An 18,003-nucleotide genomic window follows, 5' to 3' on the forward strand; every position below is an offset into this window, starting at 1 on the left:
TGCAAGACGACTCGGATTCCGAAGATGATCCTGTTTATTTTGAATTTGAATAGTTTTGTAAGTAATCGTAGTTTATATCATTTAAAAATAGGTATCAATTAAATAAATGTATCTTTTACAAATTGCAAGTAACTTATTATTTTTGAATAAAATAAAGAAATTTTTTTAAAATAAAAATACAGTTTACAGTACCTACAGTTTAAGAATATTAATATATTTATTTATATAAAGTAACTAATGTTTTAATCATATACTCTACGACACTGGTCACTCATTTCCACTCAAAATACCTACATAATCGGATTAAAAGTTTTATAGCTGTATTGTATTTCTTCAGATACAAGGTGGGTTAGTCGAAAACATCTTAAACTGCCAGTTTTAGTTTGGTTTTTGTTATTATATCATATTAGCTGTCCTCTTTGTATTTCAGTTCTCTAATGAGGGTCAAACTTGCAGTGAGCTATCAACAAATTATGAACGGACTATAGTCTCCTGAGTTTATTTAAGGAATCAAGAGTTGAATACCTAAGTGTACTTATGAAAATTATTATATAATTTCAATAAAACAAGCTGCATTTCAAGTGAGTAGATATTTTCAAATGATCAGAGAATAAAAACATAAATGAATGCAATAAGTTTTTGACCTCAGATTTATGTTTGAAATTATTTTCAAAGATTTTGGTTAACATTCACCGATTTACGGAAAATGAGAATGAGTGATTTATGGAATTTTTTCAATGTCTTTCTATGTATTTCATTACCTTGATGAGTTTCACAGGGGGAATTAAAGAGGAGAAAAATGTTAACTTCACCCAGTTCGCATTGAAATTTGTTGCTTCTTTTGCCATGACGTAAAATTCATTGTCACGATTTCTTGTTGAGTCCACACTTACACCAAAGGCAGTGGAAGCAATTATGTCATTGGCATAATGGTTCATGACATCCAAAACGTCCAATCCTATTGCTATATCACTTTTTTCAAGGAAGAATTCAACACAGTTTTCCGCACATTCAGACATCAATCCAAATAAAAATTTCATTTTACTGCTGGTGAAAGATGGACTCACGGCTGGTCTCATCTGCTTCCATTTATCTCCTGAAATATCGAATTAAAGTGAAGTCTGATACTATACTTTATATACCATTGAATTTTCCCGGAAAAAAATCAATAAAAACACGGGATAATGTTGAGAAAAGAAACGAAAAATATATTTACCTTTCAGCAAGACTAAATTTTTGCCCCAGAGAGAATCAACTTCTTCAGCAATAAAACTTCTGTGATCCACAAAATGTTCGAAATCTTTCACAGTTATTCGTTTTATCAACTTTGGATCCATTATTAAGAGAGTAGGTTTATTGAACTGGAAAAATCCTAAGTACCTGCAGAAAAGTGGTACCCTCTAAATACTCACTGAATATTTTCAGTAGGATTATATATCCGTGATTCTAGAATTGAACTGAACCCGAAACATAGACTTTTATTGAAATCTGTGTGCTCTTTCATAATGATGTCAAGGATAGAGGACCTTTAAAAACAGCAGAAAATATAATTAAAAGTGTGGTGAATCATCAGCATACTTTTCAACTCTGTATTACTTATACATCAACCCGTTACTTGATGAACTGGCTGACCACTTCAACAAAAGGAGCAACTGCATAGTGAAACTTGCAATTAAACTTCATTGTGTGAAATCTATTAAATTACTACCATGAATATTTTCGATTCACGAACTTCCTAATGATTCATATCGAATTAAACAATTCCTTCTGATAATGTTCTCAAGATTCTGTTCTATATTGTAGATATTATAAACAGTATGTCTCAGAAAGTTGGAATCATAGAGAAAACCTTTTTATTATCGATTTCAGTTATTTTCCATAAAAAGTTGTAAAAAATAATCATCAATTATTATTGAAATATTTTAATTGTTACAATTCACTAAGTATATAGAAACAGGCAAGATACACCTAAACACTAGTTTTTACAAGTAAATCGGCATAAAAAAATCCTAGGTCCGTTATTGTATTTCATGTCCAAAAATCGCGTATTTATTCAGATTATGGACCCTAATGTAATAAATACTTCAATTGATGTCTATTTATTCCCCGAATGTATACATCATTGATAAATGAAGTCCTAGCTTGATATTGTCAAGTGTTACTTGAAGTTTACTAAGCACCTCTGTGAATGGAATGCTGAAATTCATTGGATCTCTTATCGAGAGTGTTGTAGATCGATAATTTTTGAGTTTTTGCAACATACATTACGTCAGTAAACGAATAGAAATGTAATGATAGGTTGAATAACAAATGGCATAGCTGATTTCTCAGCTTGTCAGTTTTCTTCGTTCCATGTGTATAGGATCGCCTCCATATTCCTAGATGAATTACATGATGTAGCAAAATGTGAACAAACTGTGGGACTTAAAAAGTTTTGAAATGAAATAGGAAATGTGATAATTAACCAACAGTTCGTACTATGTCATGTAGTACTACATGAAACCTATCAGAAATATGAGAAAGTTACATAATAGCGACTCAAGACGCCTGAAATGATACTCACAAAGCTGAATAATCAATATGACTCGAAGTGGCATAAAACGTCTCGAATGTATCGACTAACAAGCAAAACTGCAAATCTGTACCTCGGAGGGATACAACACTATGTCCATTTTCATAACTTTACAGGAGAGGAGTTTAAAACTTTTTTTCAACAAAAAGTGTTATTGGCACAGCTATTCATTGAGATGTTGAAACAATATTTTACCAGAACATTCTATTTATTGTTATTTACATCATGCAGTTGTTATAAAATAAAATAAAAACTTTTTTACGGTTTTTTTTTTACTTTTTAATGGACATGGTGTTGTATCCCTCTAATGAAGTTATTGTACTGTAAGACCTAATGTGGGATATTCAATAACAACCACAATACTATTTGACTTACAAAATGTGTTTAACTATTTTATTTATAATTCTCTTTACAAATACAAATAATACATCTATGTATTCAACCAAAATGGTATTTTAGATGCAAAAAACTCAGTCATCATAAGGTAAGTGTCCTTCAGGGTACTCACTAGTGGTATTACTAGTATGCTTTAAGTTTTTATAAAAGTCATGACAAACTGTAGGAACATATGGTAGTAATGCCAATAGATCATTATACTTTTGTTGTGATATTGGTATTGGACTTTGTGTTACCAGTTGCAAATCGTTTGGCAATGTAAGGTGTCGCCTTCGAAACCTAACAAGGTCACTCTCCTGGTTTTCATCAGCGAAATTTCTTTTCAAAAACAGAGTTCCCATGCTGTTCTGTTTTACTTGCAGTTGAACACAGGTTGACAGAAGAACTTGTTCTTTGTTGACATCTTTTTTTCTGTTAATAAAGGGCGGATTTTCACATGTTTTGACATCGTACAAAGACCTAAAATTTTTAAATTCTTCCAGTTCCATATTATGCACAGTATATTTCATTGAGGTTTGTCTGACTAACTGCTGCCAATCCCAGGGCGTAAGAATTGTCATGTTGTTAAGTTTTTTTCTCTTCCGCTCTATCAGCGCATGGACAGTATCCGCCTCCATATGCGTGTGGTCCTTTAGTAGAAACTTTTGAGTGATGATTTTTACTTGAGGATACTTATTGAGTATCCAAAAGAAACACATAATAAGGCTAATATTCTTATTCTGGCCATAACAATTATCCGACCACAGAATGATTTCTTCAATGTCACTGCCAGGAATGACGGTATCTGCCCATTTCAGTAATGCAGATCCGATTTCATTTCCGCCACGAGCTCCTTTGGATTCGTCCCACATAATACAATGGACTGACGAATCAGAAGAATCAAAAAGGGTGTAATTCAACGTCCAAAGTTTTCTCTTGTAAAAGCTTATGCAATTTGTTATAAGGGGTGACGGCAAACATTTTTGAAGATCACCCGTTAATACCTTAAGGGTATTGTTAGCCCTTTTGGTGTCCTCGCTTTTTAAATCATACCTTAATTTAGATTCATCCAAATGTGCATTATGGTCTTCCTCAATAGAATTTTTTTCATCTAGAGTCAAATTATTTTTTAATTTTGCTTGAAAATAATCACATGTGTCTATTTCTGGTGGTTTGAAATTCAACTTAAATTTTTTGTTGAACACATCGTAGTTGAACCATTTTTTAGCTATTAACAAAGGGTTGAAATCATTTTCATTACAATCCTCTACATACAGTTCATACATTTTCTCTATGTTCAGGTGCGGACCCAAATACTTCATATCACTCTTTTCCCTAGTGTAATGACTGCTATAATTTGGGAAGGAAGAGATGTGTCTTACTACACTTTTAACAGTGTCATCATGTGTTTTATTGACGGGAGTTTGCTTACCCCTTTGATCGGTTTTTACAATTCCACCTGGTTCAATATTTTTCAAAACATTAACTACCACGGTGTTTGATATAGATAGGGTATTCAAAAACATAAGTTTACATACTCTAGTTCGTATACCTTTTACTGTAAAATAATATTGTAGAGTATTTTGTTTTGACTTATTGGAGGCAAGGTCTCGTTTTCTTGAACGGACAGTACTATGCTTCTCTACACATGAAACAATGAATTGCCGTTTTGTGTCATTTCCCTTCTCCTGACTCCAGTATGCATTAAAGATCTCCTGTCTGTCACTTTGTTATAATTTTTCAGAACATTTCAGTCTGCAAGAACAAGGAGGTTTAATAATTCTGGCAGGGACAACTTTACCCTTTTTACTAATATATTCTTCACCTGCAGAATATTTACGTTTCTGAATATTACATGCCCATTCACTGGTATGAACGACACGTTTTTTACCTATCTGAGTAGAAATAGATTTATTTTTCACTTTTCTCCTTACGCCTACTGTTCCTTGCAAATCTAGGCCTACTTGATTTTCTGCAATATTTTCATTGTCGCTGTTTAAATAATATAAGTCTTCCTCAGGTAAACGTAGCTCATGTCCATTTGAGTTTGTTTTAGCACTAGTTTTATTTCTAATGACCTCATTTTGTATTTCATTAAATTCAGGGACATCAACACTGGAATCCGTTTCAGAGCTTGGAGGTTCATAATTTTTGTCCCGATCAGAGTCATCATCATATTCGTCGAAACTTAAGTCATCTCCATTATCCTCTTCATTTTCAACATCCTTGCTGTTTGTATGATTTGGTTCTGAAATAAAACAAGTCTTATAATATTACATGTAAAACATAATATTTTGAAGTTTACGTTCATAACAAAACATTATATTAACGGTTTGAGGATATGTATATCACATTAAAAATAATGAGCAAAACAGTAGCTTACCTGTAGTAGAATCTTTTTTAGAACTTTTCAATAGTTCCAAAATCTTTCTCCCACGAGAAATATGGTTCATTATTCTTACTAATACTAAAAAAGAGCAAATATTATGACTTGAAATACATCCAACTATGTAAACTCATCAGAACTGTCAAAAGTACTCTTAGTTCACTAACAATCCGCCAGGCTGTGTAGAGGTATACAACACTATGTCCAGTAGTAATTCACATGCTTCAGAAGGATAAAAAACCAAGTCCACATGGTGTTCTATCCCTCTAAATGAAAGTGGACTTGGTGTTGTTTTAAAATATGCTATATCCAGTTCTAACTGGTTTTGGACATAGTGCTCTATTCCTCTAAGAAATATGAGAAAAGCTGATTTTAACTCTGTAATAAAGTCAATATGGAAAAAAATGGACATAGTGTTGTATCCCTCCGAGGTACAGAAATATTGAATGATGACATATACACAGAAAATTAATTATACATATCTACCTAAGACACTTCAAAGGCTGCGATGAGTCGAAAATATTGAACCGTCTCGTAAATCAGGTATTCGACGAGCAGCAACTTCATATTTCGGGGAAGTACAGTGTCTTCAGAATATCTTAAAGGATCTATTCAGATTTCCCGCTATGTTGTAATCGGCTAAAGATTAACAAAGTTTCAACTCTCAGATGCAATTCCTTACAGCTCAATAATAGTAAATAACCTCAAGTTATTTTCACTTCTCCTTCGATGAAATTCTTATAGTGCTTGTTGTTAACTGTATCAGTCTGAAGAACGAATTCTGTATCTGACAGAATTTACATTTAATTTTTTTGGTTCGGCGTCTTTCGCGGAGCTACAATATTTTTTCATTATCTCAAATTTTTTCCAGACGTTGTTTGATCGATGAATCCTAATTAATAACAAGATGAAATAGATGGAATTCGTGTTTATATTTTTCCACTTTTCTATCGTTAACCCCTTGCAAACAATTGAGGAATATCCCTCCCTTTGAGTTGATAATTTTGTAGCATCCATATTTCATTGCGATTTATATTTAGGTTAATGTAATTGAGTTTTTCCAACAACTTATTGAAAACAACGAAGAATCCAATAAATTGATTTGCTGTCGACAGCACACTTGAGTAGTCCTTGTGTAGTTCCAGGACATCGGCTGCAAAAGGTTGCATATCTTAATGAGAATCTAAAAGTGATTTCGAGTTGGGGTGAAAGTTACCAGGTTCAATTCAATGCCACAAAAACTCAGGCATCGGTTTTCTCCATAAAGATATATATCTCCGAACCAGATATAATAATGTCAAGACAGACAATTCAGCTTTCTGCTTCGATAAGTTTGTTGAGGATTGAAATAGACACCACCAATATGTCTTGGCGCAATCATGTCGCTGGAATGGCAGAGGCTGCTTCTCGAAAGCTTGGAACACTGTTCCGAACCTGAAAACTGCACACACCACAGCAACTTTTAATGCTTTATACATCTCAGCATACTCTAAAACTACTGTATTCCATCCAGAAAAGAGCCATTTGTCTAATTGGAGACGCGAACATCACTTGCAATCTTGATAGTCTGGAACATTAAAGAAGGGTTGGGGCTTTGTCTCTCTTCTATAGATACTTTCACGGGAAGTGTTCAAGTGACTTGGCACATTTGATGGATGGTACATACCAGAAATACGCGAAGGATTGGGGCTGCTCATCGTTTTGAGGTTCAACTCAGTACACCTCAAACTTTCCTGTTTGAAAACTCTTTCATTCAGAGAACTGGGTTTATGTGGAATAAACTTCCTGAGAACGTTTTGCCAAATGTGATTAATCTCCAGCAATTCACTTCCAACGTGAATCGCTACTTTCGCACAGGCACCGCTCTTATAGCACCTTGAAGATTTTTTGTAGTGCTCGTGTTTTGTCCTTGAAAAAAGTTTTCCATGTATATCGTTTTTAAATTTCACTGGTAGAAATGACTGGCATCGCTTTTTCAACTTGAATATGCACACAGTATTCCACAACGTTTCCCTTCCAATGCCTAGCTGCATCTTCGGCTGCTATGAAAATTATGATTTTTCATAAACAAATCCGGTGAATATGTTTTGAAGAATATGAAAATGATTAGAATCGAAACATTCTCTTTATGAAAGGCAATCATATCTCATTCACGGTTGCAGGTATATGAAATATATCGCTTTCAATATAGATTCTAGGTTGTACAACCTTCTAGGTTGTAGAATGGGTAGAGATGTTTTTGAAGTTAAACTTTTTCACGCGCGCTCGACTTGGGGAGTAAGCTGATGAATGCATGACGAGAGCGTTACGAAAAGTATGATCAGGCTAGGCAAACGGAAGTTGAGAGGAAAGTATAAGTTAGTGAAGATAGAAAGAGAGAGTTACGTTCCGTATATTACTGTAGAGGCAAGAGAGTAGGCTCTAAAGAATTGATAGAAAACTATCATACGTTGACACTAATTTTAGCAGGAGATTTCAATGTTAATTCCGTGTCCAAAGATGGACAACCCTTGGTAAATTTTCTTCAAAATGTACGAAATGTATCTACCACAAGACATGGAACAACAAATGAAAATTATGAAAAATCGTGGGATGTCACATACCAATGTGGAAATATCTGCAATTCAAATGTCTCTCGGGAGGTCGGGACCATCATTGCTGAAGCTATATTCCTCGCCATATTCAACAACTGTATTCATAAATTCATAATAATGGGTGCCGTTTAAGATGAATCCATATCAAATATTTCCGTTCACTATTAGAAAACATTATTATGTAATGTTTTACGAATTTTATTTTTCCTGTCGCGAGGGTATCCACAACACCGTTTCTTAAAGACATTAAGAAATAAATGAGTCGGAGACAAATCGTCCATTATAAGCACGTAGATGTATTTGTTGGAATATCGTTCTCAATGTTCAACCAGAAAGAGAACAATTCGATTTTTACCTCACTGAGAACGCAGCTTCACGCAGCTTGGTGTGTACGCCGAAATCAAATTTGACGATCAACATGTCGGATGGTTATTCATCGACTATCGGTAAAATCAGTCTATACCTACTGACTAAATGAAATAGGAGAAAGACATAGTAATATCGTATATTGAGCCATACAAACTGAAAGCAAAAATCTAAATACCAAAAGATGAGGCACGATACCCTGATGAAAATTGCCAAGGAATCTGATATAGTGGTAGAACAAAAAATGAAAAATATTCGAAGTCAGTTAGCCAGAGAAGTAAATAAAAGGTATTAATCTCACAGTTGCACGGAAGATACGAGTAGAGAAGAGTAGGATATTATCATAGTATAAAGATCTTTATACTATGGTATTATGGAATAAAATTTACATTTTTCTATGTTTTATATAATTTACTGTTTCTTAGTACAAACTCCCGATAGCACGTACTATAATTAACTTTAGTTAACTTCAATAAGTTTTAAAAACTCTTATTATTTTGTTGTTTATCAATATAATCAAAATAATCAATATGAAATAGTCGGGTAATATGGAATATAACGTTTATTTCGTGAAAAAGCCATCTAAAGTATAGGAAACCTATTCATTTCTGATTTTAAAAACAAAAACTTTAATACAATGAGTCTACTTCATGGAAATAGAAATCGCACACGTAATCTGCCTTTTCTGCCCCTGTACAGTCAAGATGAGACCACAACTAGCGGTTCAAACACTGAATCTAAATCTCCCCAATGGAATCATCGGAAAATTTTCCATCAGAGACGACTCACTCAGTGTCTTTGTTATCCGTTTCTTTTCCTGGAGGCATATAGTTCATTGAGGATGATACATCAGAATGGAAATATTCATCTTTGCTGGAGTTATCACTAGCTGGATTAGTCGCCTTAGGTCTGGGTTTAGAAGAGAGGTTGATGTTTAATTTTTTAGCAGGGAGTCTTTGAGCTTTTTTCTCTTCTGTGTTTTCAAAACTTCAAGTTCCTTTTTCGCATGTTTTTCTTCCAATCCGGTCTGTAATTGTTTTTTATATGGAGGAGAAACTAGTTTTCCTGCCTCTATTCGATTTTTGTTTTTTGTAAGTGGGGGTGAAATCTCTATAGGGAGGGCAAGATTGGTGGACTTTGGCTCAAAAGGATGAACACTGTTGGGGTGAGTAATATAGGGTTGACGGACTTGAAATGGGGGCGGGTGTTGATTCAATAGGCCTTTTTTCAGGCCTTGGAACTGTGAGTGTTGAAGAAATGAAACCCTCACCGCTCAAAATATTTCTATTGACAGGATAAATACCAGTCGCTTTGAAACCATTAACTGCAATGTCCATACGTTGTACTTCAAGGTAGGCCCTGCCAAATAGCTTTATCATATCAAAAGTACTCAAGGACTTTGAGATTTTAATGGACCCATAAAGGTTCTATCCAAGGGTGAGATTTTATGTAAAGAGTAGGGAGGCTGACATATGATCGTAACATAATTTCCTCTAGCTAAGTTGATAACGCAATTTTATTCTTATGGATCGCATGTTCATCAAGAAAAAGCAGGACAGGTGAATCAGCTGAAGGTTGTGCAACATCAATGAAATGTTTAAACCATTTGGTGAAGATGTTTGTTTGTATCCAACCACTTGGGTGACAAGAGGCTATGGTTCCTGGCGGGGCACCTTTAGGCAGCTGTTCATTCAGGTTTTTACATGATAATAAGACAAGCGGTGGTATGAAGTCACTCATAACCTCTTTCAGCTGATGTAAGGGATCCGATTTGTCTCTTCCCTTTCAGGTCTATTACACGAGGGATTTTACTTTGAACTACAGACAAACCGGTTTCGTCTACATTATATACCCTGTTAGGAGGATAGTTGTGCTTTTTGAAAACAACGTCGATAAGGTCAAAAAACGTATCAACTTCGTCTTCATCAAACTTCCTGGCTCTGGCAAAAGATGTACCCATCGGTTTACGGACCGAAAGTTTCGGATTCCTTTTCAAGAAAGCATCCTTAAATAGATGGAAGAGATTATTGCGAACCGCAAGTTGGTAGGCAATATTGCATACAGCGCCCGATCTAGGGGGGGATGGGGCAAACCGGGCAATTGCCCGGGGAACAAAAAATGAGGGGCGGAAAACCACACCTTACACAAAAGTTGTTAGAATATTACTATTGACATCACTGAAATTTCACATCATATTTTAGTAGATTACAAAAATAAAATGTGGTCACACTGCGTCCTTCAAGCTATGCTGGATGCTGGATTGGAATAAATATCTTAAAACGAAACTTATTTTGTTTCATTAATATCGGCAAGAAAAATGTGCCTTTTTATAGGTTGGAATCACACCGTCTATGGAATAACGCATGGGTAAAAGGCGGCAAATATTATTTTGCCCATGAGGCGAAATAGTTGGATCGGGCGCTGATTGCATACATCCCCTTTGGTTAGTCCATAGAACATTGACTTCATCTCAATTGAGTACTTCAATTTCTATCGAAAACACTGGCTCACGGCCTAAAGTAGTAGTAGCGGCTACCTTAGCACTTTTCTCATTACTGTTGGCAAGCCGGATGCGAGAAGCTCTGGCAACTTCGAATTCTTTAGATGCGTTGAGGTACCTAATTTTCTTCTACCGAACAGCTTCTATAGCCGAAGTCATCTGGTACGGAAACCAACGTTTTCGCTTCTTTTTCTCACCTACCTTCTTCTTAGGCATTTCTGAAAAAACAGAGGATTTGAAACCCATTGAGTTAACAAAACGGGAGCATAAACTTGTAACAAACAGAACATATCTACAATAAATCCGCTTGCAGGTTTAGTCTGTTGGCAACTGTTTGAACGGCATTAAAATTATTTTATATGTACACCTCAGTGGGTTCACATTTACTTTATAGCAGACAAAACTTTGTTTTTTAATTAGGCCTTGTGTTAATTTCAATTTCTTTCATAAATCTTGTTTAGAACATAGATGGTGTGTCGGGTATTATGGAATACTGAGTATTCCATATTACCCGACACAGATAGGCAAAAACTCTTTACGTGTACATTGTGGTTAGTCTTAAAGCTGAGTCACATTGTAGTACTTAGTACAAATATTTGAAGGCTCACCTGTAAAAATTCTTGTGAAACACAAAACAAAATTTGTTCTGTAGCGAGCAGTTAGACAGCAACAGGTGGTCAACTTGCACAATAGAGCATCATGGGAGTCTTTTGAAGTACTTCATTAGTTCAGCATTAAACAGAGCTTAAACCTGAGTATTCCATATTTCCGAACTATTCCATAATACCCTCTTCCCAGAAGCAAATGTCTTTCTTTTTTTAGATGCGACGATAACAAACAATATTGATGAACACGAAAATATTGATGGAACGCCAGTTCATTCGACTACTAAGAAGAGAATTCTTGAAGAAAATGCGGACCTATGGAGAAGAATGTCGACTTGTTATTCATAAGGTCACTTCGAAAATATATGAACTTTGACTATATATATATATACTAGTATGTTTTATCAATATTACAAGCAATGTTTGTAGACTCTCTACCCGCCACATTTCATAATACTTTCTAGTAACTAAGCATCAATCATCTATCAACTGTCGGTTGTAAGTTTTTCCATCTTCTCCTAATTCATTTATATTTAATGAAAATGTACGTATCTATTCTCATCTCTTATAGTCCGGTCAAATTAGACTAAAAATAAGAGTGAAATTACATAAATCAACAACAAGCTGCAAATGCGTGTAATTGTTCGAAAAATAGTTAAAAATAAGATTTTGAAATTCCGAATGATTGCGATGCCTGGAAAAAAATTTATTCGAAGTCAAAGGTCAAAAATCTCGAAAAAAATTAGTTTTTCGTTATTTTCAGGAAAACGGTGAGTTATACCATAATATAACTTTACATGAAAATTGTAGATCATAATATTTTCTACAAAAAATGTACTAACACTTTTTTTTCTTAGAGCCACCGTTTCTGAGATACGACGAGTCAAAAAGTTGTGAAAGTTGTAATCGTCATTACATGCATAAGTATGCCACGTATATACATCTCTGAAGTTGTAATTGCACAAGAAATATTAAAGCTGCGGGACAACGTCGTCGAACTTTAGCAACATCTTCATCTACGATATTCTATTTGATGAACTTATGACAGTTCCTACCAGTCAACAGAAATTTCTTGCAAATACTCACAACAAATCTCGATTCATTTCAATGTTGGAGGATAAGTTTATTGGCGAAAATATATTGGTTAAACAGGCTAATAACGATGCCGACGTACTGATTATTGAAACAGCAATGGAGCAATTTAATTTTACAAATACAACTATTGTTGTGGGTGAAGATGTAGACTTACTCGTACTTCTTACTACTCGAACTCCACCTGAAAAAAATATTTTTTTCCAAAGCCAGGAAAAGCTCAAAGTCAAACCGAAATATATTCGTCAAAAAGGTTATCTACTTTTGCAAAGAGTCAAAATCATTTATTATTTTTACACGCAATAACTGGCTGTGATACGACGCCTGCATTTCACAGGAGGGGTAAAGCAACAGTCTTTAAAATGTTTGAAAAACAATATTTAGTTCAATGTGCTGAAGTTTTCAAAAAAAGTAATTCGACTCAACAAGAAATTATCACCAACGGGATTCAGTTTCTTCTTTATATGTACAAAGCTCCGAAAAAAACCACCTGCTTAGATAAGTATCGATATGCATGTTTCGCAAAAAACAATAAAAATAAGAAACAGGTGCAATCAGCTTGTCTTCCTCCAACCTCAGTTGCTGCTCATCAATATGTTTTCCGGGTATATTACCAAGTTCAAATATGGCTTGGCTATCAGCTAGACCCAAAAGACTGGAGTTGGAAGTTGGTCGACAATGCATTAGAACCTATTCAGACTTTACTCCCACCTGTGCCGGAAAAACTGCTAAACACAATTTTTTGCAACTGTAAAAAGGGATGCAGCGCTAAATGTGGTCGTGAAAAAGTTGGACTGTTGTGTTCTCTGGCATGTACACATTGTCAAGGCCAGTCATGTTCTAATGCTGAATCACCAATAGTGGAGGATTCATTTGATACCAACGAGGAAACATACATCACTCTTGACGCAATTTACCTACACCCAGGATGAACATCAAAGAGAAGAAGAAGAAGAAGAACGACAAGAAGAAGTATTTGAAGGTTATGACTCGGATGAATGAATTTTTAAATTTTTTTAATTTCAATCGCGTTTATAATTTCCAACCTTTTATTATGCAAGTTTTCAATTTGACAGAATCACAACAGACATGTGGAATAGGCCTACTGGGGAAACCACGTTAAAAAAAACGCGCTAAGTACACTACCCCATAAGTGGCGTGGAAACGTGTGCATATAATGACGATTACAACTTTTACAACTTTTTGACTCGTCGTATCTCAGAAATGATGAAACTTACCGTTTTCCTGAAAATCACGAAAAACCAATTTTTTTCGAGATTTTTGACCTTTGTCCTCGAAAAAAATTTTTTCCAGGCATCTCAATCATTCGGAATTTTAAAATCTTGTTTTCAACTTGTTTTGAACAATTACACGCGTTTGCAGCATGTTGTATATTTATGTACCTTCCAATGTCTAGATTGACCGGATTATTAGTGAGAATGCAGGATATTCAATAGGGCGTTGGGCTCGTAAACACGAGACGCGTCACGGGCAGTTCGGTGTTCGGTTACTAGACTGGCGACGTGTTCCAGAAGATTACCAGTTTTAGGCAAAAAATTCCAGAACGGGCGTTGGATCTTCTTATGAAAATTTATATGGAAAATACTGTTTCTGGATCCTTTTTTTGGAACTTCTGTCCAACGGCACCGAAAATTGTGATCCAGGGCTCATTCGATTCGGAATGACCTCTAGCAACTTTTTGAAAAATTTCAAGAGGGGCTCGAAAAAATTGCAAAAGTTATAAACAATTCAGTAAAAAAAGAGGGAGGTTTGGTCTTTTGCAAATATCTCGGAAAATGTTAAAGATATCCATAAGTTGAAGAAAGATCCTTGAAGAGAAGAGAATTTGCTGAAAAAAAGTCCCACCTCCCGGAACTCTATCACCAATATTTATAATTTTAATTTAGAGGCGAAAATAGCCTCTAAACAGCGGGTGATGGGCGTCCCGCACGCGCTGACCGATACGGACCTTTGAACAATAAAAATTATTTTAACCCATTAAATATCGTTATTAAGAAGAAAAAAATCACGTACCTTCTAGACACTTGAATAAACGAAAATCCATGGAAAAATTAATTTTCCCGTGATTATTTTATTAGATATACTTTAGTTAATTAACTTTTGATATAAAATATATTATATATACAAATTATGAAATTATGAAACAACAAAAATTAATTGGCGCTCTAGGGCGACTTCATTGATTCCAGTGACGCATTTGCTTTTTCAGCTGCAGGAAAACCCGGAAAAACCTGCAGCATCACAAGTTTTAAATTTACATAAAAACCCTGATAATTTTTAAACTGAAAGAAAGGAAAAAATTCCACTGAAGAATATTACATCAGCTGCTACGGATAATGCTCCGGCTATGACAGGACGTCACAAAGGCTTCATAGCATACTCAAAAAATAAAATTACAGGTGTGCTCGCTGTACATTGCGTCATTCATAGGGAACATTTGATTGCGAAAAATTTGAGTGAGCGTCTCTCTCAATCACTGCAAAATATCATCAAAGCAGTCAATAAAATCCGAAACAGCTCTTTGAATGACAGATTATTTAATCAGCTTTGTGTTGCTAATGATGAAGATTTCAACCGATTGCTATTTCACACAGAAGTGCGTTGGTTATCAAGAGGTAACTATCTGACTCGATTTTACAATCTATTTGACTCTGTAATAGAGTTCTGGGAAAACAAAGACAAAGAATTGTACGACAACCTCATTACTTCAAAGAATGATATTGCGTGCTTGACAGACCTGTATAAATTATTCAATGATGTCAATCTCCAACTTCGAAGTGACGACTTGAATTTGATCAAAACAAAAAATGTCATTGCTGCTTTTGTAGCCAAATTGCTCTTATACAAGAATAATATCGGCAGACGTGAGTTTCGCAATTTCCCTAATTTATCAGCAGTATGCTTCAACAACGACAACTTGCTTGTTTACTGCCAACATTTGAAGAACCCCCACAGTGATTTCGCAAAACGATTCCAGGACATTTTAAAATTGGAAATGCCGGACTGGGTGTTGGATCCTTTTTCAAATGTCAATACAGCAGAATCACCCCAGCTGGAAGAAGAACTCATAGAACTGATAACGAACGAGGAAATAAAAATAAAATTCAGAAATGGGTACCAAGAATTTTGGCTACAAAAGCCAAACCTGCAATTGTACCCTGGATCGTGGTCCATCGTTCAACGATTTTTGATAGCATTCCCATCATCGTATTTGTGTGAACGTGGATACAGTACTGTGGCAACGTTGCTAACTGAAAAGAGAAATCGATTGCAGATTACCGAACGTGGTGACTCACGGCTGTTTTTGAGTGAATTCGAGCCTGATATCATAGAGCAAGATCCCAGAGCCCCCAGATCTACGTCATTTTAGCAAAGCTGAAATTTTCAGGATTATTAGTACTTGTTGAGAAGTATGCGTACCCATTAGCTTGAAAACGGGGCAATTTCTCAGGTAGCGCGAAGAACAGGTAGATAAAAACCTTACTTACCTACGTTGAAGTAGAAACACTAATATTTAAATATTTTTTCAAGAATTTCATTTAAAATTAAAATTCGTTATTGCCAGACACTTTCCGAGGACCATTACTTCTGCCAGACGTCTTGAAGGTTATAAAACAATTAGGTAAACTACGTTATAGTAGCAAACCTAAATTTAATATATATTATCTATTTCAACACCCTTTGTATGCGGCCAGACCAATCCGTAGGGCCAATCATCCCTCCATACAACGCGAGCTACTGACATAAACATTCAAAAATTATTGCAGTAATTATTGGAGTGAAAGATAATGGTTACTTCGTTGAATTGTGTTTTTTTGGTGATAAATCTGATGAAAATTCAATATTATTTTCTGAAGATACCTTAAAAAAGTGTCAAAAAATTTCAATAGCTAGAAAGGAACATAACCTAAAGTATAAAGATGTTGTTTTGCCTGTGGAGTTATTTGAAAGTGGTTATCATAGACAGTGTTACAAGTCGTTTACTGGTTATATGCAACGTAGATAATTCTACAGATCCACAGCCATCTTGTATACAATCTTCAAATCCAGTAAGTACACTTCTACCTGATCAGATAACAATAAATCACCCAACTGCCATACCTGAGTTGTCCGATCCCGCACCATCCACTTCTCAAGAAAACATAAGGGAATTAGAAGATTTAAATGCTACACTTGAAAATGATGTTTCAACAGAAAGTCATGTAGACAATAAGTCTACAAATAGTATTTGTATATTTTGCGACCAAAAAACTAAAAAACACCGTAATAAAAGACAGCCTCTACATTGTACAGAGAAAGAAATATTTATATTGAGCATAATACAAGGACGTGACAGATATCCTGATTTTTTCAAAAAAATTGAAAATCTTTCAAACCCAAAAAAGTATTACCACCATATTTGTCAAGTAGACTTTACCAACAAAATAAAAGCATTGAATAAAAAAGAAACGAAAGGCATTTGGCATCAATATCAGCAAACGTTCCTTAAATTTGGTGATCTTGAATTATTTATTGATAAAGATAAGGAACAAAATGTATTTGATGTAATACAGCTGCAGCTTTTCATAAATACATATTCAATTCCCAATGCGATTGAAGAATTCCACCAGCAAAATGTAAGAAATTTTGAAGCAAGTAATTTATCACCATATGATACTGAATTACTTCAACAGTTTAGACGAGCAAATTATATTGCAAGTGTCTGGATCAATGCTCATATGAAGCATCTCAGCAATTTAAGATATGAAAATGATGGGTGGATTTTAAAAGATAGCCAGTATGATTTCAACTGGTTTGATGGAGACCAATTACCAAGTTATGTGAGTGAGTCACTTGAAAACGAATTAGGTATTTTACTTTCACTTTAAATTATTTCAATATACTTGTAGCTATTCACAACATCATTGAATTATTTATTTTTACAGAGAAGTCAGGTATCAATGAAGATAATGGTGAAGATGAATTAAATATTCGATTTGAGAGTGAATTTGATGGGGGAAGTAAGAACTCAGACAATGATGACAATGAAGATGAATAATTTAGAATATAAAAAATATTTTTTTAAACAACAATTTGTGAATATCTGAACATTGAAAAAAAAAATTAAAAAATAAACATTCAATATTTCACAATTATATTCTTGAAATGATACCAAAAATGATATTGCTCCTCTTCCTGATTACTCCAAATATTTGAAGGTGTCTGGGGGGATGATTGGCTCTTCGGATTGGTCGAGCCGCATACAAATGATCTTAAAATAGTACCTAAGATAATATATATAAAATTTATGTTTGCTACTATAACGTACTTCACCTAATTTTTTCATAACCTTCAAGACGTCTGACAGATGTAATGGCCCACGGAAAGTGTCTGGCAGTAATGAATTTCAATTTTGAATAATATCCTAAAAAAATATTTAAATATTCATTATTATTATTTTTATTTATATTATTATAAATATTTATTATTATTATTTACCAATATATTATTGT

The 18,003-nt window shown here is 34.6% G+C and overlaps 2 protein-coding genes across 2 annotated transcripts; both read right to left on the reverse strand.

Moving 5' to 3' along the window:
- Nucleotides 1-734: 734 nt before the first annotated feature.
- On the reverse strand, nt 735-1,337 carry LOC141481531 (cytochrome P450 9e2-like). The gene is made up of 2 exons (XM_074173155.1): nt 1,217-1,337; nt 735-1,096 (listed from the first exon to the last, which is right to left on the reverse strand). The coding sequence occupies exons 1-2, from the start codon at nt 1,335-1,337 to the stop codon at nt 735-737; spliced, it is 483 nt and encodes a 160-aa protein (XP_074029256.1).
- A 1,705-nt stretch (nt 1,338-3,042) lies between these two features.
- LOC141481532 (uncharacterized) lies at nt 3,043-5,217 on the reverse strand (the record flags this gene model as incomplete). The annotated part of the gene is given in 1 exon segment (XM_074173156.1): nt 3,043-5,217. A coding segment is annotated over 1 exon segment (2,175 nt), but the record flags the coding sequence as incomplete, so codon positions are not given.
- Nucleotides 5,218-18,003: the final 12,786 nt, after the last annotated feature.

This window comes from Leptinotarsa decemlineata, unplaced genomic scaffold (assembly GCF_025532065.1).
Source record: "Leptinotarsa decemlineata unplaced genomic scaffold, Ldec_3_MD MMD2_tig00000199_RagTag_RagTag, whole genome shotgun sequence".
NCBI lineage: Eukaryota > Metazoa > Arthropoda > Insecta > Coleoptera > Chrysomelidae > Leptinotarsa > Leptinotarsa decemlineata.